The sequence below is a fragment of the Xenopus laevis genome, chromosome 9_10L, assembly GCF_017654675.1.
Source record: "Xenopus laevis strain J_2021 chromosome 9_10L, Xenopus_laevis_v10.1, whole genome shotgun sequence".
Taxonomy (NCBI): Eukaryota; Metazoa; Chordata; class Amphibia; order Anura; family Pipidae; genus Xenopus; species Xenopus laevis.
The window spans coordinates 135,877,192-135,900,622 of record NC_054387.1 but is presented as its reverse complement, the minus strand read 5'-3'; the positions used below and the strand labels follow the sequence as shown (position 1 = coordinate 135,900,622).

Below are 23,431 nucleotides of genomic sequence, written 5' to 3'. Positions count from 1 at the left end.
ACTCCAGTGTCTCATTCTTTGCGTTCAGCCTTGTAGTTGGACCGCACCAATTTCTGCTTCATTCAGCACCAGTCTTTGGTTTTATCCATGACACTTGTGGGTAGAAGCAGTCAGAATAAATCTGTCCTGTAATGTTCAGACCTGTAACCTGCACATTGGGTCCAGATGCTCCTCCCCCTGAGAGCGGCCCCACCTGTCTCCTGGGGCTCCTCCCCCTGAGAGCGGCCCCACCTGTCTCCTGGGGGCCAGATGGGAGAGTTCCCACTCTTTCATATCTTATTAAAGGGCCGGTACTACCTGTGTAGATTCCATGCAGAAATCCGATGTACCTAGAGTTCAGCGGTGTATGAGTGAGAGCCACAGTCCTGCTCCCACAATGCACTGAGCTCTGGGAGTTATTTGTAGTTCAGTGTTGTCGTCATGCAGAGTCTTTGCTTGTAAATAGGTGCCCAGTTTGAGTGGCAGCCTCCCCTGTCCTTGTGCCACCCGTATGGCCGGGGATCACTTTGTGGACAGAGGGGCTGTTTTTATCTGCCCCCCCCACTCAGGGACTGTCTGTGTTTACATGGAGTCTGCTCCCTTCCCTGTGTCCAGAGTGAATGTTAAACCTGCCGCCTCCCAGATCAGCACAACATGAGTTAATTAGTCGTGGCAGCAGGTTAATGACAAACTGACAGTGAGGGGGTGAATAAATGGGCCCTAGAGTTTTGCTCTTCTGCGCGAGAGTCTCCACTCCCAGCACCTCCTGACAGCAGTGCTATTGTAGTTCAGCAACTTCCATGTGGCACTGAGACTCTAAACATTACATATTGGGTAATTTGGGGATAACCTGTTAAACTTTCACTGACTGATAAGGGGTCAGGACCCGATGTACAGCTGCTGGTGTCTCGCGTCCCCCCGTGCTGTTTCCTGTCTTTCTATTGGCTGGGGGCTGCCCTCCTCCTGTACTCACAGCCGGTTACACTTTATCTAATGATTGTGTGAGTAACACACGCGGCACAGACTGGTGGGCAACATGCGGCTCCTGGGCAGGTACCTGAGACTCGGGTCCCCTCGGCTCTGCTCTGGGGTCTGGCCCACAGTTCCACCCTCCTGCTCTCCCCACAGTACGGCGGCTGCTGCCCAGGCTCAGGGGGCTCTGAGTTTCTCCGATGGGGGGGTATTTAAACTGAAGAGCAGCTGGGAAGTGGCCCGTGGGCTCCTGATATTTAGGATGTGCTCATTCCCGAGTCTGGTCAAGCATTCAGAGAAGGTAAGTGGGGATGAATGGGTTCCCCTTTAATATCTGTATGAATCACTTCTGCTGAGGGATGTGCTCATTCTGGGGAGTTGGGGTAACCCCCACTTGTTACATCAAAAAGAATCAAGAATCACTCAGAGAAGGTGAGTGGGCAGTGGATGGAGGGATCTCAGTCTTTGGTTGAGCAGTTCTATTCCCACCCAGTTCCAGATGGAATTTCCATCCCACATTGACTTTTCCACCATCTGACAAGCACAATGGGCACTCTCTCAAGGGTTGGCCTAATATTTTGGGGCTGGTAATGAGGGGAGGTTGGTAGAGGCAGCTGCTGAGCCAGTGAGTACCTGCACCCCCATAATCTGGCCCGATGTGTCCCATGTCCCCTGCAGATGCTGTCTGTCTCTCGTCGCCTCCTGGGCCGCCGTCTCTTTGAGTGGGGCATGAAGGGCTCAGTATATGGGCAGTTTGTAGCTGGGGAGACCCTTCCAGAGATCCGAGTGTGTGTGGATCGACTGAGGCAGTTGGGCATCCATCCCATGTTGGCAGTGCCCATTGAGGAAGATCTGGGCCAAGCCAAAAGCGGGTGAGACTGATTATTTTTGCAAAAAAATGCTCTTTATGAAGCAATACACCTACTGGTTAGCACAGGGTATTGCAGCTGAAAGTAACATTGCAGCTTTCATGATCAGAAAGATATTGGAGATCAGACTGTCTTTATAGGATAATTATTTAGAACAAGGATCCTTATTTGTCACCTTCACACAAACATGAAGATCTTTCCAGACTTATCCCGGTGCCACATATGTTGGCACGTGCCCTGGATATTTGGCTTGTGGCTCAGAAATAGGTTTGATACTGAGTCTCTTGCAGAGAGCGCTGGTACGAGCAGAACAAGTCGATCATGTTGGACTGTGTGGATCTCTCGGCCGCTGGGGGGGACCGACCCATGATGCAACTGAAAATCACTGCTCTCATGAGCGCCGAACTGTGTGTGAGTAGAGACTGAGCGGAACCTGACTGTTAGGCTGAGACACCCTAGAAATAGTGGAGGAAAGGGAGACAGAGAAGGACACAGGGGAGACAGTTAAGAAGACCACAGGGCAGACTACGAAGAAGACCCCAGGAGAGACAGAGAAGGAACCAAGGCAGACAGAAGAACACATGGAAGACAGAGAAGAAGGGCACAAGGGAGACAACAAAGAAGACTTTAGGAGAGACAGAGAAGGGTACAAGCCAGACAGAGAAGAAGAACACATGGAAGAAGGACACAGGGAAGACAGAGAGGAATGACATGGGGAAGAAAGAGAAAGGCTCAGGGGAGAAAGAGAAGAAGTACACATGGAAGACAGATAAGGGCACAGGAGAGACAGAGAAGGGGTAGGTAGAGCAGAGACAATTGCAGAGGGAAGGCAGAGATGAATGGACAAGAGAAGCTGGGATGACTACACAAAGGTAGAGATAAAGGTGCAGGAGACACAGAGATGAGGATGTAGGAGAGGCAGATCTGAAGGTACAGAGAAGAGAGAGAGGCAGAGGTTAGACTGTGGGAGTGTTAGAGTGTAAGAGAGGGGGACCAAGAAAAAGCCTACAGTCTAGATCTAGATCTACAGTAGATCAAATGTAATAGGGGATCAACACAAGCATGAAAAATGTTCCTGTGTGGTGCAAAATAAGTGCTATGACCATTTGGTAGCCCCTATTTTTTGCAACCACAACTTGAATTGGAATTCAAAAATAAGCTCCTGCTTTGAGGCCACTGAGAGCAACATCCAAGGGGTTGGTGAGTTGGCCACTAGTTGGGGATCACTGGTCTGGATCACTGGTCTGGATCATGAATGTGCAACATGTTACACCTTCACTGGTCTAGGTAAGAGCTCTGACAAAAAGTCTGACTGTTTCCCCAATAGAATTTAACATTCCTCTCCCCCCACAGAAGCTGCTGTCTGTGCATCTCTCCCACCCATCCAATGGGCCCCAGCTGTGTCCCAGAAGCATTGTCTCAATCATGGAGGGGAAGGTGAGTGCCCACTCAGGCCTTTGCACCCTATATATACCCTATACATATCTTCTCTTGCCTCTTACTTCTCTCCTGGACTTGTTCCTTGGGACTGTTCTCCCCTATTGGCTGCCTGTTTAACCCTTCATGTTCCTCACCCATTCTCTGCCGTTGGTTGCAGGAATCCGCATTTTCCTTCCTGTCGGAGGGAGAGAACAGTCACTTGCGGAACTCTGTGCGGAGACTGAGCCGCATCGCTAAGGTGAGGAACCGATGGAAAGAAGATAAAATAGGAGGTGTGCGGCTCTTGGTCAATATCGGAGCCAGGGGGTTGGTACCTGTAACTAAACAGCGGCTAGGGTGCAGGGGGTCCGACTCCTCAGACTTGGGCAATGTTGCTTCATTTACATACTCTTCTCTCTCCCAGCATGCAACAGCCAATAGGGTGCGTGTCCTGGTGGATGCAGAATACACCTATATGAACCCTGCACTCAGTCTGGTTACCATGGCAATGATGTCCCAGTGCAACCAATCAGAGCCTTGGATCTGGAATACCTACCAGTGTTACCTGAAGGTATGGGATAGAGTGAAGGATTCCCTGGTACTTATAGTCAACTTTCTACTGGGATGTCAGGGGCTCAGCAGAAAACCTCAGACCAGGGGTCCACGTTCCTCTCCTCACTCAACCTCTTTATCCTCCTAGTCTTTTATATGGATTTACACCGGGAGTTTTCCTGATATCCCTGTCGGCCAGTCCAACACTGCGTATAGTACAGTACTAAGTACAGTTCAGCAGGAACAGCCCCCCATTGTTGTGACTTTTACCCACAGGACTCCTTTTCCCTCCTCTCTCTGGATCTGGACACAGCTCGGAGCCTCGGCCTTTGCTTTGGGGTGAAGTTAGTGCGCGGCGCCTACATGGACAAAGAGCGGAAACTGTCCAAACAGAAGGGTTACGCTGACCCCATCCAGCACGACTGGGAAGCCACCAATAGAAGGTCAGGGGCAAGGGGCACAATGGGCTCTAGAGGGGGCGGGGAGTTGTTTAATCAGTCGCTATTTCTTTTTCCAAAAATAGTTCCTGTGAATTCCATTAGGACAGACAGTTGTACAGCTGCAGGGATTATTTTGTGACCCAGTAATATCTTGCATTATGGTTCCTGTAATGTCTCCTTAGTTACCAGCGCTCCCTGGATAAAATGCTGGATCTGATTGGCCAGAACGGGCAGCGGCACAACCTCATCGTAGCCAGTCACAACGAGGAGTCGGTTCTCCATGCAGTTACCAGGTAGGCACCCAGAGATAATGCTAATTACTGGTTCTGTTGCCGATCCGTTCAGATGTTACGGGCTCATTGCATAACTGCGTTCTGGTTGCAGGATGGCGGAACTTGGCATCGACAAGGGCAGCGGGTCTGTGAGCTTTGGCCAGTTGCTTGGCATGTGTGACCACGTGTCCCTGACGCTGGGTATGTTTATAGACATGTGACCCGTGTCTTTCCATGTGCCCAATGGGATGTCTCCTTTAATGGAATTCCTTGTGGAGAGGTGGCCAAATACTGCTGCTCCTCACCTGCACCATTCACTGGCCAACATGAAGCATCACCCGACCAATGAACTGACCGATATCCATGGTGTGGATTCATGGGTCGGGATTGGCCGGGCAGTGCACATGTGTTTCATGAGTATGATTTCATTGGTTCATGTATGTCCAGCTGTACATGGGCTTGGCTCCTTCACTGGGCTGGACATTCCTTTGTTCCTCTCATTTGGGGCAGATAAATGAGCAGTTATGAGACATATGAGGGCAGTTATGAGACCTGCTTGTCTACTATGTGGCTAACTGGTATTCTGTTCCCAGGCCAGGCCGGCTACCTCGTCTATAAGTCTCTCCCGTATGGATCCGTGGATTCCGTCCTTCCCTATCTGATCAGACGAGCCCAGGAGAACCAGAGTGTCCTGCAGGGGATCCGTAAAGAGAGAGACCTCCTCCGACGGGAGCTCAAGAGACGCCTGTTTAACCAGCGCTAGAGCCAACTGATGAATGAGACCTACACACAGAACCAGTTAGACACTTGGAATTATTGGGCTTTTAATGATACAAAATCTCAGGAACTGAATAAAAGGCTCTAGACCTCATGAACTTCCAAACATTCACTTATATCAGTTATGTACCCCTCGTTTTTATCTGCTCCCTTTTAATTCTCTGTCCCAAGATATGGTGCCCAAATAAATGCAGTTTGTTACCGTAGAAGTGACGTGGTCTATAGAGTTCCACCATGTCCTGCCCAGAGGGGTTTTATACCCAGACAAATGCCCCGGCACTGAACCCGAGTGCTGAGAATAATGACCAAGAGAGACATCAGACAGTAGTTGTCCTGGGGGTCCTTAATTACAGGGGTGCAGATGTGAACAGTGCCACATGGGTACAATGCGGGCGATGCTCAACTATAACTCACCGCTTGTTGTAGCTCCAAGAAATACACTGGCTGCAGCAGTCGGAATCCTGAGAAAAGTCATTTCTTGTGCCAACAAACAAGGCAACGTCTTGGGCTTGAGAAAGGGCGTTGGGCCGAAATGTTGCCCAGTTTGTTGGCACAATAAATGACTCCGAGTGCCGCAGCCAGTGTATTTCTTGCAGTGCCACATGGGAGCTCCTCTGCGCTTCCAGTTTCTCATTCTAACCCCTGCCTGGTTGCTAGGGTGAGTGAGACCCTGGATACAGGACCAACAGCTTATAGACACGAAAACCAGTCTGTCCCACTTTAAATAGCGAATGTTTGGCAAGCACTGCAGAGACACCCCCATCGTGTCTGATTAATGAGCAATTCCAAGGGTGCTGCAGACTGCACAGTAAAGGAAGGTGCCATGGTCACATGCCAATATTATACACAGGAAACACAATGAGAAGCACCCATGGGTGCACAACTGAACACGGGATGTGTGGCCAAGCTGAACTGAGCCAATGAGAGTGCTGGACTGCAATTCCCAGCATGCACTGAGAGGCCTTTGCTGCAGGTTGCTGATCCCTTGCACAAATACTTCTCGGGATCCTGTATACAGAGACATGAAAAAGAAAGGTTTGTTAATAAGAAGCCAGAAAGGGAGTTGCTGCTGCTGCTGCGCGGGACCTTTGCCCTGGGCAGTGCCAGTGGTGGAATAGCCGGTGCCCAGACTGAGTCCTGATATAGAAAGGGAATGTGCTGAGCCTGGAAAGTGCACTCAATGGGGCTGAGACACAGAGAGGCCTAACGATTGGGGGAGGGAAGGGAGAGGCCTAATGAGTTCAGCAGCAGAAAGGGCTGGAGAAAGAAACCAACAGACTTTGGATCTGGGGGGAGAGACAAGTGCAGGCAAAGAAGAAGAGATTACGCTATAAAGCTACATCTGTATTATATCTGTATTATATCTGTATATATATCTGTATATTATATTGCACCAACTGTCACACCAGGAGAACTGACACTGCAAGATATTCACCATGGAAACCAAGTAAGAACTCGCTGTACTGCACTGTCTCCCTATACTGTGACTTCTGCTGCGTCTCCCACCCCCTCCCCTACTACTACTGCGACTAATACAGCCCCTCCTGCCCCCCTGGGTTACTGCCCCTTTAAATCTGAAGCACATCACGTGCATCTACATTAACTGTTAATAAGCCATGCAGGGTATGGATTTTATATGTCTCTGCCATTACACAGGTAAGTTGGCACTGCTTATGTATATATTTAGGGTTGACACCTTTTCTTGAAAAAAAATACCGGTCTTCCTATATTTTTATGTATTTTCCCTATTAACATTAGAATCAAGCCTATATATATTATATATAATAAGCACCACTGCAGTATAGTAAATAGTGGCATTTTAGCCTGCAGCATGACGATTTTATAGGGAATATTACTGGATCCTATTCTGTTGCCTGGAGTTGTCATGTAATGACATAACAGTGAGTAATGACATAACAGTGAGTAATATCATGATGCAATAAGTCCATTATTCCTCTGCGGGATCCTTAGTTACATCCATGTGTTGCAGCCCTCCTTCCCGTGATCTGTACCGGGCGGCCATGCTCCTGAGTGCCGCGGGGGATGCCCTGGGTTATAGGAACCAGCTGTGGGAATACTGCAAATCTGGTCCCCAAATACACAACGAGCTGCAAGAGTTGGGGGGGCTGGGCAGTATCAGAGCGTCTCTCCCTGATTGGCCAGTGAGTGATGACACAGTGCTGCATCTGGCGACGGCTGAGAGTCTTGGGACAGGTGGGTCTCTTCTTTATGGTAAGGATGTTGGGGGGTATCCAGCCTTGGAGTAACGGGGGGAATCCAGCCTTGGAGTAATGAGGGGAATCCAGCCTTGGAGTAACTGGGGGGAATACAGCCTTGGAGTAACGGGGGGAATACAGCCCTGGAGTAACGGGGGGAATCCAGCCTTGGAGTAACTGGGGGGAATTTAGCCTTGAAGTAACTGGGGGATATGCAGCCTTGGAGTAACTGGGGAGAATCCAGCCTTGGAGTAATGGGGGGTATCCAGCCTTGGAGTAATGGGGGGAATCCAGCCTTGGAGTAACTGAGGGGTATCCAGCCTTGGAGTAACTGGGGGGTATCCAGCCTTGGAGTAAATGGGGTGTATCCAGCCTTGGAGTAACTGGGGGGTATCCAGCCTTGCAGTAACTGGGGGGAATCCAGCCTTGGAGTAACGGGGGGAATCCAGCCTTGGAGTAACGGGGGGAATCCAGCCTTGGAGTAACTGGGGGGAATTCAGCCTTGAAGTAACTGGGGGATATCCAGCCTTGGAGTAACTGGGGAGAATCCAGCCTTGGAGTAATGGGGGGTATCCAGCCTTGGAGTAATGGGGGGAATCCAGCCTTGGAGTAACTGAGGGGTATCCAGCCTTGGAGTAACTGGGGGGTATCCAGCCTTGGAGTAAATGGGGTGTATCCAGCCTTGGAGTAACTGGGGGGTATCCAGCCTTGGTGTAACTGGGGGGAATCCAGCCTTGGAGTAATGGGGGGAATCCAGCCTTGGAGTAATGGGGGGAATCCAGCCTTGGAGTAATGGGGGGTTTCCAGCCTTGGAGTAACTGGGGGGGGGGTATCCAGCCTTGGAGTAATGGGGGGTATCCAGCCTTGGAGTAACTGGGGGGGGTATCCAGCCTTGGAGTAATGGGGGGAATCCAGCCTTGGAGTAATGGGGGGAATCCAGCCTTGGAGTAATGGGGGGAATCCAGCCTTGGAGTAATGGGGGGTATCCAGCCTTGGAGTAACGGGGGGGAATCCAGCTTTGGAGTAACTGGGGGGAATCCAGCCTTGGAGTAATGGGGGGAATCCAGCCTTGGAGTAACGGGGGGTATCCAGTCTTGGAGTAACGGGGGGTATCCAGCCTTGGAGTAATGGGGGTATCCAGCCTTGGAGTAACTGGGGGGAATCCAGCCTTGGAGTAACGGGGGTATCCAGCCTTGGAGTAACGGGAGGAATCCATCCTTGGAGTAACTGGGGGGTATCCATCCTTGGAGTAACTGGGGGTATCCATCCCTGGAGTAACGCGGGGAATCCATCCTTGGAGTAACTGGGGGGTATCCAGCCTTGGAGTAATGGGGGGTATCCATCCTTGGAGTAACTGGGGGGTATCCAGCCTTGGAGTAATGGGGGGGTATCCAGCCTTGGAGGAAGGAAGTAAAATAAAGGAGTAGTTGTGAGAACCTTCAGTGCTCCAGCAGCTTTATAATTACAATTCCCAGAATTCCTCTGAACTCCAGTTTGTTTGGCTTGTGTGACCATTATGTTGTGGTGCAGGGAAGCTGCAGGAGGATCTGTATATGGAACTTGCTTCTAGATACGTATCAGCCATGTCCGATATGGAGGGGAGGAAGCCTGGACCCACCAGCATTCTGGGTAAGTGAAGTCCTTTCATATTATTTCTATGCTAATTCCTCAGTCTCATCAGATATAACTCCACCCAGGGACCTCTCAGCTGCACCCAGGGGAGCCAGGAGGCTACAGGATTCCATTTAACCCTTCAGCCACTGGCTGTGGGGCAGCAATGAGAGCCATGTGTATTGGACTGAGGTGAGTTGGGGTATAATGGAGGGTATTAATGCAACAAGGGGAATAATAGAAAAGGATAGGGCTACAGCCATGGGAAGGGCTCATTATGGGGGTGTAACAATTACACCTTTGATTACAGGTTTCCTCGGCCCTCGGATTTGCCTCAGCTGGTTGCCGTCAGTGTGGAGAGTGGGAAAATGACACACAATCACCCCACAGGTATGGGGCAATCCCAGTGTCCTCTGGGGCAGAACTGGTTCTCATAGGTTTCTATGAGTGTTGGTCCCATTCACTACTCACAGTAATGGAGATAAGCCTTGCACGATCCAGAAGAACATCTGAACCATCTGGTTTAATGTTCTAGTAATCGTTTCTCCCAGGTTTCTATGAGTGTTGGTCCCATTCACTACTCACAGTAATGGAGATGAGCCTTGCAAGACCCAGAAGAACATCTGAACCATCTGGTTTAATGTTCTAGTAATTGTTTCTCTCACTGATGCCTCCCTTTACTCCCGGTGTCTCTCAGGGTACCTGGGCTCTCTGGCTTCGGCTCTCTTCACAGCACTTTCTGTGCAAGGGGTCCCACTGGAGCTGTGGGGATGTCGCCTGCTGGAGGCCATACCACTGGCCCTTAAGTATGTGCAGAGCACGGAGACCGACCCAGGGCAGCATGTGCAAGTCTGGGAGTATTTCCAAGAGTCCTGGAAGAGGTGAGAAACACTGCAGCTTCCATGTCCTAAAACGTTGCTACCGACCATCTCATTGTTCCTCTACATAAGATGGAAATCCCATCAGCCTCAGCCATTCCCTTTCCTACAGGTACCTATCAGAGAGAGGTCTATCACAAGGCTCAGGCCCAGCAGTCTTTCCATCGGCTTACGGAGCTGCAGAGCGGGATGTGGAGTATAACAAGTGGAGTCTAGATGGCTGGGCCGGAAGGAGTGGACATGATGCCCCAATGATAGCCTATGATGCACTGCTTGGGGCTGGAGATTCATGGGAGGAGCTGTGCAGCAGATCAATGTTCCATGGAGGTATTTCTGTGCTGCCCTCAAACTATTGTCAATGAAACATCCTGAGATGAAGGATTTGTGCTCCTCCCCCAGGTTGTGGTCCATTGTGTATCTGATATAAGATGCTGGTGAGTCACAACATGGCCAAGAGAGAGCACTTGCCTTTAGTTCTTTATCTCCAGCACTGGCCCCTCACTCTCATACTGGTCAATAGCTGGAGATTCATGGCTGTTCCTTCTTGTGTTCAATGTCACTGGGCTGATGCTGAGATTTCTCTTTACAGGTGACAGTGACTCCACAGGAGTGATCGCCGGCTGCTGTTGGGGAGCCCACTATGGACTCTCGGGGGTACCACAGGGGAACTACATAGAACTGGAGTACAGACAGAGACTGGAGCGTGTGGCTGATGCTCTTCATGCAGTGACATGGGGAAGCTCCAACTAAATTGCCACCTGGATCTTGAAATGTGTCCCAACGGCTCTTCATTGTCCAAAATATATTCCCGCCCCTCCGACCCCAAAACTAAGAATGCGGCACCAACAATGTATAGCGAGTAAGGACTGATTGTTTATTAACCTTTAATGTCTCACAAAGTTGCAGAAATGTTTTATTTGCCCTGTAATATACAATAACCAAATAAATAGCCGTATTTTCACAAGGCAGGAAGGGGCCCTAAATGAACCCACATCATATTGGATATCATGTGTATTCCTTTAAAACACGGCAACCCTCCATAGTAGTGATCCTGCAACAGGAATCAGAAATCACGGGGCCCCACACAACAAACTTTTCTGGGCCCCCCTCACGACCCGCCCCCTAACAACGACCCCACCAGTACAAAGGTCACATGGACTCAAGCACAGAAACAGTAAATAAAATCATTTTGGCAAAAGGATTATTAAGGCTGTCACCACATCAAGGTGGACTCCTTAAAGGAGAAGCAAAGCTACCGAAACATTTTATTGCCATAAAATTTGTTTAGGATAGGAGCTGCAGTATTAAAGGAGAAGGAAAGCTACGGAGGCATTTTATTGCCAATAGATTAGCTGCAATAGTGCAAGCTAGAATGCTATATTTATTCTGTAGAATGCTTTACCATACCTGTGTAAAAAGCTCTAGAAACTCTCTGTTTGTTTAGGATAGCAGCTGCAGTATTAATGTGGTGTGACATCACTTCCTGCCTGAGTCTATCCCTGCTCTGGGCTCAGATTACAGAAGAGGAGCAAACTGAGCATGCTCAAGCCCTAGCCCTGGAGGTTTAAGCTGAAGGCAGGAAGTCTGATACAGAAGCCCATGAGTACACAATAGAAGGAAAGAAGTGTGGTGTTTCTTTTGACAGGGGACTCAGAGCAGCATTACTTTGGGGGTTTACTGGTATATTTAGATGGACCTTTCTGATAAGGCTTACTTAGTTTTACCCTTTCCTTCTCCTTTAAGGACCAAAACCCAAGGCAAAATGAAAAAGTAATTGAAATAAACACAAGTGCAAAAGTTTCAAGGTATCACACTAGGGACCAAAATCCTAGCAAAAGTACCAACACCCACAACAAAATAAATAAAGGGCAAGTTTACAAAAAATAAAGCTCTACAGTAAGCCCACAGCAGACAAAGTTAAAATAAGAAAACAGCTAAACACAAGGCACCACAAAGCAGCTAGGCCTGTAAATGCAAAAACTATATATATTTATATAAAAAAACCAACTGTAAAGATGATAGCAAGCCAAGTAAAAGTCCTATGAGATGTCAGAAAACCCAAAGTGCAAATAAATTTGATCCTAATTTGGGTGCTTTTTCATGGAACGCAAAGATACATTGTGATATGAGGCTGGAAAGTTAAAGCTTTGAGGCAATTTTCAGATATTAGAGCAGAGAGGCATAAGTTCCTATTTTAGATTCAGTAGGATGTGAACTTTCCAAAAATATATGGTTTTGGGGGGTAAATATATATTTCTGTGTTTTTACTCGACAAAAAATGCACAAAAAAGTACACAACTAACAAAAGAACTAAAGAGAACAGCTATGATACAATGACCATAACGACACTAAGGGGGGTATTTATCAAGGGTCACATTTTGAGGGGGTTAAAACCCTCGAATTAAACCATCGAATTGAAATCCTTCGAATTAGAATATCAAATTCGAAGGATTTAGCGCTAAAATAAGCATTCGATCGATCGAATAAAAATCATTCGATCGATCGAATTAAAATCATTCGATCGATCGAATAAAAATCATTCGATCGATCGAATAAAAATCATTCGATCGATCGAATAAAAATCATTCGATCGACCGAATAAAAATCATTCGATCGACCGAATAAAAATCATTCGATCGACCGATTAAAAATCATTCGATCGACCGAATAAAAATCATTCGATCGACCGAATAAAAATCATTCGATCGATTTTCAGCGATCGATCGAAGGATTTTTATTCAATGCCAAAAATGTAGGAAATGCTTGAAGAAGGTCCCCATAGGCTTATAATGCAATTCGGTAGGTTTAATTTAGCGAAGTATTGAATTTGAAGGATTTTTAAAGAGACAGTACTTAGACTATCGGATGGTCGAATAGTCAAACGATTTTTTATTCGAATCGTTCAAATCGAAGTCGAAGTCCAATTCGATGTCGAAGTTGCCTATTCGATGGTCGAAGTATCCAAAAATTTACTTCGAAATTCGAAATTTTTGAAATTCGAATATTCACCCGAGGCTTAGTAAATCTGCCCCTAAGCGATAATAAACTTGTATTAATAAAGCCAAGTGACAACAGATGTAAAACAAGAACAGCAAGTGCGATACTTACCTGTCGTCTTCACGTTCAGCAGGAGGACTTCAAGGCTGAGAATGGCGCCATGCAAACAGCTGGGCCACTCCCGCTAAATACCAACGGTTCACGTTATGTCTCAGAACTAATTAAAATCAAAGGTAATCACAGACATGCACAATTGGTGGGCAGATTCCTAACAGGGTGAAAAAAATTGGTGGCCAAGAGTTTCATAACAGGATGAAAAAACAATGGTGAGAACATTGATTAAAAAAACATTTGTGTGCAGGAGATCCCTAACAGGTTTTTAAAAAACAAAAGGCATTTTTCCCTAGAAAGAAAAAAATTGGGGACCAGGGCCCTACTACAAGGTACCAAAACAAACATTTGTGACTTGTTAAGAAAACCAGACAGGGCCCAAACCTAGAAAAATAACTAGTGGGCTAGTGGCCAGGCCCCTCTGCAAGTCAGGGGCCCTGTATTGGTGGATCAGGGGCCCTGCATTGTTGGTTCAATGGCCCTGCATTGGGGAACCAGGGGCCTGTATGGGGATTAGGGGCCCTGCATGGGGTTCAGGGGCCCGCATTGATGGTTCAGGGGCCTGTATGGGGATCAGGGGCCCGCATTGGAGAATCAGGGGCCCACATGGGCATCAGGGACCCCCACATTGGTGGTTCAGGGGTCCTGCATTGAGGAATCAGGGGCACATATGGGGATTAGGGGCCCTGCATGAGGATCAGGGGCCCGCATTGGTGGTTCAGCGGCCGCATTGGTGATTCAGGGGCCCGCATTGGTGGTTCAGGGGCCTATATGGGGGTTCAGGGGCTCGAATGGGGATCAGGGGCCCTCCCTTCTGCTCCAGTCCTCCTGCTCCCGATCTCAAGTCTGCTCCCAATCTACGCCCGCACCGTCCTGTCCTTCTAGTCTGCTCTCCTGATCTGACCTACACTCGCTCCGTCCTTGTTCATGTTCAGTCTGCTCCCCATTCTGTTGTGACTTTCCGCCCTTGTCACCCTGTTCCTGCCTTTCCTTGACGTGTCCCCATTGGGACATAGAGCTCCTGTCTCAAGGACTCACCTCATCTACCTCCCCAGCACCCCCTCCCTAATCCTTGACACTGTGGATCTAGAATATGAAGGTTTTACTTTGATGTAATTTAATAAAAATGATGGACTACTAATGTGCTTGAGCTTCTCTTGATAAAGAAGGGGGATTTGTGAGACCCTCTCCTCCTGGCACAGGGCACAGACCCCCATATACAGATGCCCCAAAGGGCACAAGAATGGATATGATTCCTGCCAGAGAGCAGAGACTGGGGAATGAGGTCTCCTCTGCCTGAATTAGACTCCGTAAAATACTGTGTGACTTGGGCCCCGTTTTAAATCCCAACCCTTTACTTCACCCCAAGACAAAATACATGTTATAGAAATGCCCTTTAATTCTCAGTGCGTGGGACTGTGATTCCGTGTAATGCACCTTCCAACCACTAGAGGCCGCAGTAACAAAGCAAGAGAAAGCAGCTCTCTCCCAAATCACCCACTGCTGTGCCTCCAGATTAACCCTAAGAACAACACTTCCAGCTGTTTCTGAACTACATTTCCCAACATTCTCTGCTGTACTGATTTGATTTAAAGACAGAACATGTATCAGTTACATTAGTATTAGTTCTGTTGTGTTTGCCCGGCCTGCCCACCTTCAGGCTTTTGTCTGACTCCGGGTCCCTGCCTCCTGCATTGAGGAAGAAGACTCGCTTGTGATAAAACTGCACATTATTGTCCCAGAGCAGAATTTTACTGTTATACGGTTTTCCCTCGCCAATAAACACGCGTTAACTGTAGGTGGGGGCCCAGGAGAACAAAAGAGCCCATCGTGACATTCACCCCCCTTATTTATAATGGACACGACTTGCCCTGGAATTCTTCTCTGTGTACAACACAAACATGGGATATTGTGTAGAAGAGTCTTATTTGTGCCAGCGCTCTTATACAGGGTGTGAGACCTTAATAACTCAGGGCTTAGAGCCTCCCACATCCCCAGCAGATTGATAAGATCAAGGTTACCAGGAACAAGTCCATTCTCTAATCACGAGTCCAATCTGTGCCATGTGTGAAGTTCAGTATTACAGTCTCCACTTGACCCCACCGTGTCTCCATCTGTCACCCTCCCTCCCCCTGGCACAGTTATCACTGTCACACCTTCTGTCTGGCACGGTCTCACCAGGGAGACACTCACTCAGAGCTCTTTCAACACACAGGTCACTCTCATGCCCCAGGTAGGTGTCTCCCAGACAAGGGATTAGAGACATACAGACAGCAGGTGCCCCTTATATACAGCACAAACTGGGGGTATGGACACGCTCATTATGCTTTGACATATTCTGTTCTATGCTGGGATGAAGAGTGTGAAGAGCATGATGGGAAATAATATCAGGATCCACAGCCCTTACAATACAATGGAGTGCAGGCCACAGGTTAGTGCCTCCAAGGCTTCCACATCCCAAATTTGCTTCAAAGTCTTCATAGTCCATCACTGTTTACCTCCACCTCCATGACTATGTGTCCAACATCTACTCCATTGTCTTCCATTTTCATCCATTTCCCAACCTCCAAGGCTTCCCTCTCTAATATGGTACAACCTCATTTTTTCCCTATCTAGCATCTCCTTCACCTTCATCACTACCAATCCAACATCTACTCCATTGTCTTCCATTTTCTTCCATTTCCCAACCTCCAAGGCTTCCCCTGTCTAATATGTTAGAACCTCAAAGTCTTTCACTATCTAGTATTCCCTTCACCTCCATCACTACACATCCAACATCTATTCCATTGTCTTCCATTTCTTCCATTTAACAACCACAGCTTTCCCTGTCTAATATGTCACAGCCTCCAAATCTTTTACTATGTAGCATCTCCTCTACCTACATGACTACACGTCCAACAACTACTCCATCTCCAAGTATTTCACTTCCTTACATTTCCCCACATCCAAGGCTTTTCATATACACTCCCACCTCCAAGTCCTTTACTGTCCAGCATCTGCTCCACATCCATGACTACACATCCAACATCTACACTCCCCGCACTAAAAGAGCCCAAGCATATAATTATAATAAACTTTAAGCCAAGTGTCTCATAAGAGTATTTGCTGCATAAACAGCCAAATAGAATATTGCATATGTTAAAGTGCTCCCCACCCAATGGGCAAAATGTTAAAAAACGGGCTAAACAACACGTGGCAAGTGAGAAAACTGAGATGATTCAAAGCAAAGTCCTTTATCATGAGATTCTAATGTGTTACCAACAGTAAGTGTATAAATACAGTGATGTCAGTTCCTTGTCACCTCCACCAATGGCACTGTCTAGACTAGCATCTCCTACACCTCCAAGTCTCAACATCCAACATCTACTCCATCTCCAAGGTATCCCCTCTTTCATGTCCAACATCTTCTCCATTTCCAAGTCTCCACAGCTAATATGCTCCCATCTCCAAAGCTTTCCCTCTTTAACATCTCTTCTAGCATCAAGACTTTTCTCTGTCTCAACTTCTCATCATTCTATGAAAAGCTGTTCTTATTAAATACACCATTCTTTGAGAAAGCCAAGCAGATGTTCTACTACGTACTACTAACTGTCCTCCTGAAATCCTACCATTCCCCACTGTAGTTTGCCTTTGCTTCAAGAATTGTCCTCCTCTCATGTAAGGGAGAATATCCAGGCTCCTCTGCTGCTGAACTCCTTGTCATTGCTTAAACCTTACAAAATATTTCTCTTTGAGGTCCCTTCATTGCTCTCCACCTCACTCCTTCTCTCGTGTCTCTGTATGTTTCTTGCTGACTCCTCTGTGCCACCACCTGGTGTTTGGGAGCCACATTGCCCTGCTCTGTAAACCCCATTACTACACCCACTGTCAATTGTTTTTCCAATCCTGTTTAGGCCTGTAGGTTATCCACCCATTTAGATTGTAAGCTCTGTGGGGCAGGGATCACCTTCCTTTTTTGTCTCTTGATGGAACTGTATCAAATATACTGTCCTCACTAATGTTCTATTATACTTTCCCATGTGCTGGGGATGGTGCATATTTCAGCAAGAGGATCACCATCTCAGGGGGGGGGGGGCATTGATTATCATTGATTAACAGATTTCCTTCACTTGTCCTTCAGTGTAGAGCATTGCATCTAGAGTTCTCACTAAATACATCACTTACATATATTATATAGCCGGGAGCCAGCGGGTGGCTGGGAGTTGGGGGGGAGCAGTAAAGGTCAGAAGGAGAGATTGCGCCTGATTGCAGGAATTCATCCCGTTCTACTTTCAATATCTGGTTAAATAGACAGATGTCAGTTTGGAGGGGGGGCTGTTAATTCGACAGATGCCTGGAGTGACATGTGATATAATCTGTATTATCCCCCCGTCTTATGATCTCTGATTCCAATACACTCAGTCTCCTCCATCAGTTCCTCTGCTCCAGCCTCTCTCTCCTGTCTCTTGTCAGTCTCAGCCCTTCTCTCCTTTTATTCATATTGGCACCTTTATTCCCCCAGCCTCACTCCTGCACCTCTAAAGTCTCCTTCTCCCCAAAATCCTCACTCACTGCTGCTTCTTCTTCATCTTCCCCCCACTGCTCCTTTATCTCTTCTCTCTGCTAAACCCTCTCTACTTGGTGCTCTCTATAGAGAAGAGGTGTCCCGCTTCTACAGAAAGGTAAGTGCTCCTGACATTGGAGAAGGACCTACCAACATATTGTCTCTTTACCTGGGACCCACCCAGATTATATAATGCAGCCTCGGGCTCCAGTTCTGAAACAGAGTATGAATGAATGAAAGTACAGAGGAGAGCGACTAAGCTGATAAAGGGAATGGAAGGGATCAGTTATGGGGAAAGTTGGGATTGGTTACACTGGAGAAGAGACTGTTAAGGGGGATATGATCACTATATATAAATATATAAGGGGGATATGATCACTATATATAAATATACTGTATAAGGGGATATGATGACTATATATAAATATATAAGGGGATATGATGACTATATATAAATATATAAGGGGGATATGATCACTATATATAAATATATAAGGGGGATATGATCACTATATATAAATATATAAGAGGGATATGATCACTATATATAAATATATAAGGGGATATGATCATTATATAAATATATAAGGGGATATGATGACTATATATAAATATATAAGGGGATATGATGACTATATATAAATATATAAGGGGATATGATGTCTATATATAAATATATAAGGGGATATGATGACTATATATAAATATATAAGGGGATATGATCACTATATATATAAATATATAAGGGGATATGATCACTATATATAAATATATAAGGGGGATATGATCACTATATATAAATATATAAGGAGGATATGATCACTATATATAAATATATAAGGGGGATATGATCACTATATATAAATATATAAGAGGGATATGATCACTATATATAAATATATAAGGGGGATATGATCACTATATATAAATATATAAGGGGGATATGATCACTATATATAAATATATAAGGGGATATGATCACTATATATAAATATATAAGGGGATATGATCACTATATAAATATATAAGGGGATATGATCACTATCTATAAATATATAAGGGAGATATGATCACTATATATAAATATATAAGGGGGATGTGATCACTATATATAAATATATAAGGGGATCACTATATATATAAATATATATTCACTAGTAGATACGTTTATAGGGCAGAAGTGCATCCCATAAAGGTGCCATATTAGACAGTTACATTAGACAGTTACATTAGACAGTTACATTAGACAGTTACATTAGACAGTTACCTTAGACAGTTACATTAGACAGTTACATTAGACAGTTACATTAGACAGTTACATTAGACAGTTACATTAGACAGTTACATTAGACAGGCGGAAGGAAGGATCAGAGTCCCTTAGATTATGGGGATAAATCACAAGCTGATCCAGGGACTGGTCTGACTGCTTTTTTGGAGACTGGAAAGGTCCCATTACCCCAATTAGGGGCAGAGAGGAGAGAGTTGAGGCTGTGGATCAATAAGAAGCCAAACTGTCATTATCTGAACAAACAGAGGGGTCGACAGAGACCTCGAAACTGACCCGGTGACCCTGGTGTTTTCTCAGGAGGTCACTGACCCGTCTGACCTTTTGTTTTACAGGCGGTGGGAGCGGTGTCGCGGTTCCGCCAGAAGCTGGTGGTGTCGGATACTGATTTGTCGTTGCCCGTTCTGACTCTTGGACCCGCAATGCAAGGATTGGGCCCGGCCTGTATCTTCCTGCGAAAGGGCATTGCTGAAAAACAGGGGGTGAGTGACAGACTGGGGGTCCCAACATCACTGGGGCAGAGCTGAATGTGTGTGTTAGTGCCCCATAGTGTGTGTTAGTGCATTTGCCCCATAGTGTGTGTGTGTGTTAGTGCCCCATAGTGTGTGTGTGTGTTAGTGCACGGGGTAACAGTGTAGTCCCCCTGCTGCTAATCAATATAAGGTAGAGGAGTCAGGTGTATATTGGACAAAACCATGGACCTGCCCTCACTGTTACACTAATACATTTCCCTCAGCCTCACTCTTTCTGTCTCTGCTGCAAATCACTCACTCCTGCTGCGAGTCCCAGGCTGAGATCTGGAGCCATTGATTGGTCATTTAGTCATTTCCCAACAGAAGTCAGGGGTCTGGTCATGTGCTCTGCTAGTTGCCCCTGGAGCAGGTGAAGAGTTTGGGGGTGACTCTCGTTCTCTAACAAATGTCCTTCCTTTCCCCCCAGTATCGGGAATTGGGCGCCGACGAGATTGAAGGTAACGTTCCCATGTCCATAGCCAAGCACCCATAAACACTCCTTCCCTGCACCCTCCATGCGAAAATGCTCCCACATTATAAATTTCATGTTAAAGGGGAAGTTAACCTTTAGAAAATGTTGCTAACAGTCCATAACTTCCTACACACTTACCTACAAGGCCCCACTCCACCCCACAAACAGCCCATCGGGTAATGATTTTTTAAATATCTTTATATTTAACGTATATTCCTAAAACAAATGCCTTGTTGCTGGGGACACTGTGCCTAGTAACCAGATAACAGCTGCAACGACACACAAAATCCACACGATATAAAAGTTGGATAATTGAAAAGCCTGAAAATGTTTCTCTTTCCCCCTTACAAAAAAAGAAATTAAATTGAAAGGCAGTTGATTCATGATAGTTGAATGTTATTTAAGTTAATCATTAGGTTCACTTCCCCTTTAAGAGCCATAATCCTTATCATTAGCAATAAAATATAGTAATCATAAAACTGCCACCCAGACGACAACATTTCTGTAAATCTCCTCCAATACAAATCCTGTGAGTAGGAGACAGTCCAGGTATGAGCAGTAGAAATGTGAGCATATCACTTTCCATTGGTCTTTAAAGGGGAAGTATCACTGTGATGATTATGGCTCACAAAGATGAAAAGCCGCATCTCTGGGGTCTTCTGTAAAGTAGTCATTTTATACAAGTAGGTTGAACACTCCTCAATGTGATGACAGGCTTCTCTATACCATAGAACATACATACAATGTATCTGTTTTCTAAATTATTTAATTTAGTCTTTAGCTTAGGGTTGATGAGCCAAAACCTACAGCTTTTTAGAGACTAAAAGCAAGAAGTCTCCAGACAAACCTCTATTATCACATTGTTGGACATTCCTTCACAACACACGAGTGGAATTAAGCTGTGTCTTATTTCTTCTCTCGGGTCCTGCAGAGCTCCGAGATGCCTTTGTGGAGTTTGATAAGGACAAGGATGGATTTATTACCTGCAAGGACCTGGGGAACCTGATGCGGATCATGGGGTACATGCCTACTGAGATGGAGCTCATTGAACTCTCCCAACAAATCAACATGAACCGTGAGTGTGAAAGCCTCGAAATAAGATTTTCCTGGTCCACAGATTTACCCTGGAACATTGACCTCCACTTTCATATTGTTCATCTGCTCTCATGATCCTAACCTGAGATCTTCTCCTTAACCCAAGGCCTTGATTATTTCTCAGTTTCTCCTTTTTGTCCTTGTTGGAAATCTCCAAATGTTCACGAAATATCTTGTGGGCTCTTTTCTTCTCCAGTTTAAGGTTGTGCACTTTCTTTACCTGTATCTGCTCACCTTGACCACAAACTTGGAATCTTCTCCTTAGCCCAAGTCCTATGTAATGTTTTCTCTTGTGTTCATGTTAGAACTTTCCTAATGTTCTTCAAAGTTATTTTTCTCCAATGTCTTAAGACCTCTCTTCTTCTCCAGTTGGGGGTTGGGCACTTTCTTCTTATTTGTCTCTTATCCTTGATCCCAGACTTGTAAGCTTCTCTTTAAACAAAGTGCTTTATCATTTCTAATCTTCCCTTTTGTGTCCATGTTAGAACTATTCTCCAAACATCTTAACACTCGATGCCTCTTTTTTTCAGTTAGTTAACTTATTTATCTGCTCTACTTGATCCTAAACCTGTCTTCTCTTTATCCAGAATCTTGTATTACTCCTCTTCTTTCCTTTTGTGGACATGTTAGCACTTTCCCAATGTTCTCCAAAATTGTTTTCCCAATTTTTCATGAACTGTTTTCTTCTCCAGTTGGAGGTCGGGTAGATTTTCAAGACTTTGTAGACCTGATGACCCCTAAGCTCCTAGAAGAGACAGCTGGGATGATTGGAATGAAAGAAATGAGAGATGCCTTCAAAGAGGTGAGATCTTTGTCTGATTATAAGCACAGATGAGCCAACGGCTTCAGGTTCTTCTCCTTGAAACTTCTACATAAAGTTTCATGTTTAGGTTAAATTTGATCATGGTGTCATGGTACATATAAAGTTTGGAAACTTGTGAAGAGTTGTGTTCATCTCTTAATTAGACAAAGCTGGGGCAATCCAAATAAACTGAGCATGTGTAGCTGTTGAATATCTAAGTACTGTATGTGTGAAGGCCAGGAGGTCACATGAATGGCAGATATACAGAGTATCTACAAAATTCCATCTGTGTGTGTGTTGATCTTGGTCTTGATGGACATACAAAGACTTTAGAGAAGTCATGGAGAAACATAGAATTGGCACATGGTGGGACCTGACTGGCTCATGATTTCGCTTCCCTACAGTTTGATGCTAACGGGGATGGAGAGATCACATTGGATGAATTACAACACGCCATGCAAAGGCTTCTGGGAGAAAATCTAACCAGTAATGAGATCGCTGATGTGGTGAGAGAGGCAGACCTGAATGGAGATGGAACGGTGGATTTTGAAGGCAGGTGCCCCTGTTCCATGTGCCTAAGTCCCTATTTTCCCTTATAAAGTCATTTTCCTGATTGAGCCGAATTCCAGCAGCTGTGGTGAAACCGAATAATAAACTTGTCTGTCACCGTTTATTGCAGAGTTTGTCCGGATGATGTCACGCTGATGCCCCTCCCCAAATAATAAACCAGTCATCTATCATCTCTGATTTTTCATTCGTCATCTTGGGGCCTTGGATTCCCAGCAGCCATTGCACCTCCTCCCTCTTCATTTTTCATTGTTCATCAATAAATAAACATGTTTTTCTAATTACATGTCGGGTCTTGGCATTTTTCTTCCTGTGTTTGGGGGTTCAGAAGGGTCAGAAAGCTGGGGTTGGCTGTTCACCTGTATATGGAGGTTCACTCAGGAGTTACAGTTAGCTTGGAATGGATTAGAGCAGTTAGAAAAGTGAAAACAAGGATCTAAATGGCTACTGGTCTCAACAAGCATTTGCCAAAGTCACATATAAGCCATTGGGTGGTGTCTGTCCCAAAGCCTGAGGAGCATCTTGAGTATCTCAAACAGTTCTGCAAGTTATGGGCCATGTACAGAGCAAGCCCAGATCTCAGCCCTTCTGTATCGAGACATTTGATCCCAAAGGTGCTGGGAATGGAAATCTGAATCTTCGTGTGATCCTCAAATGAAGCCATTAACCCCTTCTTGGTTTAATAATACCAATACAAGTTCCAATGTACCAGACACACATGTGCTACCAGAACCCCCTCCTGCCCCTCTCACTGTCTCCTCCTCATGAGAGTGTTGAACTATGTAATGAGACTGATCATTGATGAGATGAGACCTCCCTTTCCTCCGGGGATCCCATCTTGCAGGTCACAGCAACAAAATCCTTGATAAAGGGAGTCCCATGCTCCAACAGTGTCTATAAAGGGACCAACGAAGAGAGGAAACTAAAGGGAAATATTACACATCCCTAAAAGTTGTGTATCAGCGAGAGAGACAGGGAGAGAGAGAGAGAGAGACAGAGAGAGAGAGAGAGAGAGACTTGGAGAGAAAGAAAGAGAGAGAGACAGGGAAAGAGAGAGAGATG

The 23,431-nt window shown here is 45.9% G+C and overlaps 3 protein-coding genes across 5 annotated transcripts; all 3 read left to right on the top strand.

Moving 5' to 3' along the window:
- The first annotated feature begins 60 nt into the window (after positions 1–60).
- On the top strand, positions 61–5,486 carry prodh2.L (proline dehydrogenase (oxidase) 2 L homeolog). 2 transcript variants are annotated; one of them, NM_001089659.1, is given in 10 exon segments: positions 745–1,252; positions 1,630–1,823; positions 2,111–2,231; positions 3,174–3,257; positions 3,418–3,498; positions 3,664–3,810; positions 4,068–4,234; positions 4,414–4,524; positions 4,616–4,704; positions 5,097–5,486. In NM_001089659.1, coding segments are annotated over 10 exon segments (1,401 nt in total). In that variant the 5' UTR covers positions 745–1,015; the 3' UTR covers positions 5,267–5,486.
- A 942-nt stretch (positions 5,487–6,428) lies between these two features.
- adprh (ADP-ribosylarginine hydrolase) lies at positions 6,429–10,976 on the top strand (the record flags this gene model as incomplete). Its single annotated transcript, NM_001094795.1, is given in 8 exon segments — positions 6,429–6,727; positions 7,271–7,494; positions 9,027–9,125; positions 9,194–9,299; positions 9,418–9,497; positions 9,805–9,988; positions 10,098–10,312; positions 10,575–10,976. Coding segments are annotated over 8 exon segments (1,080 nt in total). The 3' UTR covers positions 10,736–10,976.
- A 4,359-nt stretch (positions 10,977–15,335) lies between these two features.
- LOC108703912 (calcium-binding protein 5) lies at positions 15,336–22,653 on the top strand. 2 transcript variants are annotated; one of them, XM_041577059.1, is made up of 7 exons: positions 15,336–15,524; positions 19,257–19,403; positions 19,861–19,891; positions 20,837–20,980; positions 21,693–21,802; positions 22,207–22,354; positions 22,482–22,653. In XM_041577059.1, exons 1-7 carry the CDS (start codon positions 15,447–15,449, stop codon positions 22,505–22,507), a joined length of 684 nt encoding a protein of 227 aa, XP_041432993.1. In that variant the 5' UTR covers positions 15,336–15,446; the 3' UTR covers positions 22,508–22,653. The 2 variants fall into 2 exon arrangements, with proteins under 2 accessions (XP_041432993.1, XP_041432994.1); XM_041577060.1 differs by lacking the exon at positions 15,336–15,524 and adding an exon at positions 17,478–17,754.
- Positions 22,654–23,431: the final 778 nt, after the last annotated feature.

Excerpts from the sequence above, each read along its gene's own strand:
- LOC108703912 (XM_041577059.1), top strand. The coding sequence starts at position 15,447 with ATGAAGAGTGTGAAGAGCATGATGGGAAATAATATCAGGATCCACAGC. Across the intron at positions 21,803-22,206 it reads TGAGAGATGCCTTCAAAGAG|TTTGATGCTAACGGGGATGG; the intron begins GTGAGATCTTTG and ends GCTTCCCTACAG. Across the intron at positions 22,355-22,481 it reads TGGAACGGTGGATTTTGAAG|AGTTTGTCCGGATGATGTCA; the intron begins GCAGGTGCCCCT and ends CGTTTATTGCAG.
- prodh2.L (XM_041575544.1), top strand. The coding sequence starts at position 1,016 with ATGCGGCTCCTGGGCAGGTACCTGAGACTCGGGTCCCCTCGGCTCTGC. Across the intron at positions 3,258-3,417 it reads TCTCAATCATGGAGGGGAAG|GAATCCGCATTTTCCTTCCT; the intron begins GTGAGTGCCCAC and ends CGTTGGTTGCAG. Across the intron at positions 4,235-4,413 it reads TGGGAAGCCACCAATAGAAG|TTACCAGCGCTCCCTGGATA; the intron begins GTCAGGGGCAAG and ends ATGTCTCCTTAG.